The 3,745-nt window shown below is 33.1% G+C and overlaps 1 protein-coding gene across 1 annotated transcript; it reads right to left on the bottom strand.

Annotated features, from left to right (window-relative positions):
* Positions 1–52: 52 nt before the first annotated feature.
* Positions 53–959, bottom strand: LOC118757172 (scoloptoxin SSD14-like; the record flags this gene model as incomplete). Its single annotated transcript, XM_036491907.1, is given in 2 exon segments — positions 53–490; positions 566–959. Coding segments are annotated over 2 exon segments (832 nt in total), but the record flags the coding sequence as incomplete, so codon positions are not given.
* Between the last annotated feature and the right edge of the window lie 2,786 nt (positions 960–3,745).

Below are 3,745 nucleotides of genomic sequence, written 5' to 3'. Positions count from 1 at the left end.
TATGTATTACATAATATTGTATTTAGCATCAACACTTTTTGAAAGAGCTTACTAATTGTTGATGGTACTGGTAACAGTCACAGCGTCTCCATTCGCTGCTAACACTGCCATGTTTGCGGTGCCATGATCTTCCACAGATGTGAAGTTAGCTCCATAGTATTCATAATCATCAAAGGTTTTATTATCGTAAATTAATGTACGTATATGATCAGCTAATTCTTGGCTAGTCATGTTTTTGAAAGTCTCCTCAATAGTCTGTTTAAGATCAGGCTCATTTTCCATATCACCTAGGTTGGTTCGTTGACCATAGGCGTGTTTGAATGTTTCAATTGCCCGTTGCCAGTATATTTCCCTGTTTTCGGTGTGGAGATCCGTCAACACGTTAAACATAAATGCAAGGACGGCACCACTAGATGGCAAAGGAGTTGTGTAGAGGGTATATCCATCAGTAACATTCGCTATAATGTGGTCAGAATCCTCCCAACGAACTCTAAATAGGAGAAAAATTTGCATTTTTTTTAAGGTTGGTAAAATTAGTTATGATATTGCTTTTTAACATACGTACTTGAAATTTCTCAAATCTTCTTCCGTAATAATTCCACCCATGTTTCTAATATCTTCTACAAACATTTTGCCTATTTCTCCGCCACCGTAAAACTCTTCCACACCATTTTCGGCAATTTTCTCCAGAGTAATACCCAATTGAGACCGCTTCATGTAGTCTCCTTCAATGTAAGGTGTGCCATCTCCTTTGAGAAAGACTTCTGCCAACGACGGTTCGTTACGAATTATATCTTCTTTTGATTTGATGGCCGCAGCGAGGTATTGAGAGACCCAATGACCTTCTTTGCACAATTTTATGGTAGGCTGAAATAGCGCTTTCCAAGGTAGACGCCCGTATTTGGTATGCATTTCCCAATAACCAAGCAGTTCTCCTGGTACAGCTCCAGCTCGAGCACCTGTGTAAATGCATATGTATGAGTTAAATGTGATGTAACCCACTAAATTCCAATAACTCAAAAGCTCAGTTAGTCTAGACTTAATTTTAATAACTTAATCTAACTTAATATTTTGGCCAACCTGTTATATGAGAAAGTTTAAGTTCGGGCAGAGCCGAATAATTTTCAACGTTTTGCTTTTATGTGGCAAGCACAATATAAATACCGAGTTTGGTACAAATTGGTAGAACGGTTACCGATATACATATATGTGATCATAAGTGGGCGGTGCCACGCCCAATTTCCAAAATTTTACCATAAACGTATTTCTTGGTAAAGAATTGTTGCAATTTTGAAGAAATTAGCTTTAATATTTACTGATTTATCGAAGATTTTGTATTTCTCTAAATTACCGTTATATGGGATGTGGGCGTGGTTATTGTCCGATTTTAAAAATTTTCGGCCATTTGGTATGCTGTACCAGGGCCAACAACTGTGCCAAGTTTGGAAGAAAATTGATGCAGCGGTTACCAAGCTATACACATGTAACCATAAGTGGGCGTGGCTACGCCCATTTTCAAAAAAATGTTAATATTCTTATTTTTCGTCTAAAATTTATTGTAAATATCAATCTTGAGTGAATTATCTTCAGTAGTTACTAAAATATCGCAGTTTTTGTATTTCTGAAAATTACCGTTATATGGGATGTAGGCGTGGTTATTGTCCGATTTTGCCCATTTTCAATACCATCCGTCCTACGCCCGAAAGAAGTCCACGTACCAAGTTTCGTTAAGATATCTTAATTTTTACTCGAGTTATCGTGTGCACAGACGGACGGACAGACGGACGGACGGACAGACAGTCACCGCTTTATAGATTTCTCTTCATTCTCATTCTGATCATTTATGCATACATTTATCTATATCTATCTCGATTCGTTTTGGCTGTTACAAACAACCGTTATGTGAACAAAATTAATATACCCTTGTGCACAAGTGCGCTCGGGTATAAAAAAAATTCATTTGATTTCCCTACAAACCATTTTTTCAGAGTATTCTGCAATGTAAAGAAATTTAAAAGAATTCGTTAAGATTTAATTCGATTTTTTGCCGAATTTTCTAAAATGAAATAAATTAAGCTCACTTCCATTCTTTCACGAAATTTCAGAAGAAAATCTGTGAAGCAACGAAAATAATGGTGCTATGTGAAGAATATCTTTCAGAATTTTTCCAGAATTTTCTTTATTTTTCGTACAGAAATTTCTTTACGAGTTCGTCTCAACCACTTCATATAATTTTCTTTGGCTGCATTTCTTTATTCATTCTGAACGTTTGGAATAAACTTTTTTGTTTACTTATTCTTTAGAACGCTCCTCGTGATATGTTAACGTATATTTCAAACGCATTCTGTTTATTCCGGCTGTGAAATGGGATTATCCAGAATGTATAAAGAAACGCAGCCTTTGAAAATTCGTAAAAAAATCCATGTTAAAAATATAGTAAGGTAGAACCGCTGAGAGTCACTTTTAAATTTCTTGACGTTTCCAAACAATTTAATTTTTAAATTTACTCACAAACTCACACACACATTTTCATTTTCAATCTCAAGCAACAACAATTTCGAACAATTTCAATTTTTTATTTTCACTTTTATATGATTTTAAAATGTTGGCAAACTTCAAAAAAAAATCATGGCCGACAAATTGAGAGAACGGTTATACCTTGCTATGTTTTTATCATGAAAAAATCGTTACATAAATGAGATACTCCTAACGATTTCCTTAAGATTTCGGGAACTTTGGTTTGCAGTTATTCAGATTTCAATAATTTTTTTTTGAGTAAACAGTAGTTACTCAGGACCTGATTAATCAGAAACTTAATTAACCGATTAATCGCACATCCCTAGTAAAAAATATTAAATACTACACAATTTTATTCTACAAACAAAGTTTCAGATAGATAATTTACTGGTTTAACGACTTATTATGGTAATAAGGCTAATGATTGTTGTCACATGAATATATACATACTAGATAAGAGATAAATGATGTCGATTATAAAGCAAAGTAAATGGTGATTTAGATAAGGAATTTCAGTTTTAAAAGTTTCCGGGATTCATTCAATGTTTTATATGTATGTAAGTACGTACATATCGTCGCCTCAGAAAACGGATGACGAATGTGCAAAATCACGATTTTGGGATTTTGATGCAGATTTACTAAGTTGGACATGCTCTTTCGATTTCTACAATCCATTTTTTTATATCTCCATTAGTTTTTGAGATATTTCGTGCGCATTTTGTCGTATGTTACATAATATTAATGATTGGGTATGCCTTTTGTTGTATGTGCTGAAAATGCGTCACATACGACAAATTCCCATACAAATGTAATCCTTTTTTAATCATAAAACATTTGTCGTATGTATCGCAAAACTTTGAACTTACGACAATTGGATGGTCCTCTACTATAACGATACAATTAAAATTGAAAATTAAACTAAGTAACTAATTTTAAAATTTTAAATTTTTAAATTTTAGCTTGCACTGAGTCTCCAATGAAATGAAAGAGATAAAAATGTACAAAAGACTGAATTTAAGTATTGTTTTTTGTTTTTATATAAAGAAAACGTATGTTCGTAACATATTTACAGCATAAGAGATGTACAGATTTTTTTTTATTAAATACATGATTATGTTTTTGTTATGTTTTTTCTAATAAGTAATCATTATTTAATAAATATGTCTGTTTTTTCATCAAAGTATACCATCGTCGTTGAAATAGATACTTTACTATTGTCGTATGTTCT

This window comes from Rhagoletis pomonella, unplaced genomic scaffold (genome assembly GCF_013731165.1).
Source record: "Rhagoletis pomonella isolate Grant_MI unplaced genomic scaffold, Rhpom_1.0 Rhpom_scaffold_15004, whole genome shotgun sequence".
NCBI classification, from domain to species: Eukaryota; Metazoa; Arthropoda; class Insecta; order Diptera; family Tephritidae; genus Rhagoletis; species Rhagoletis pomonella.
This window is presented reverse-complemented; position numbering and strand designations above follow the sequence as displayed.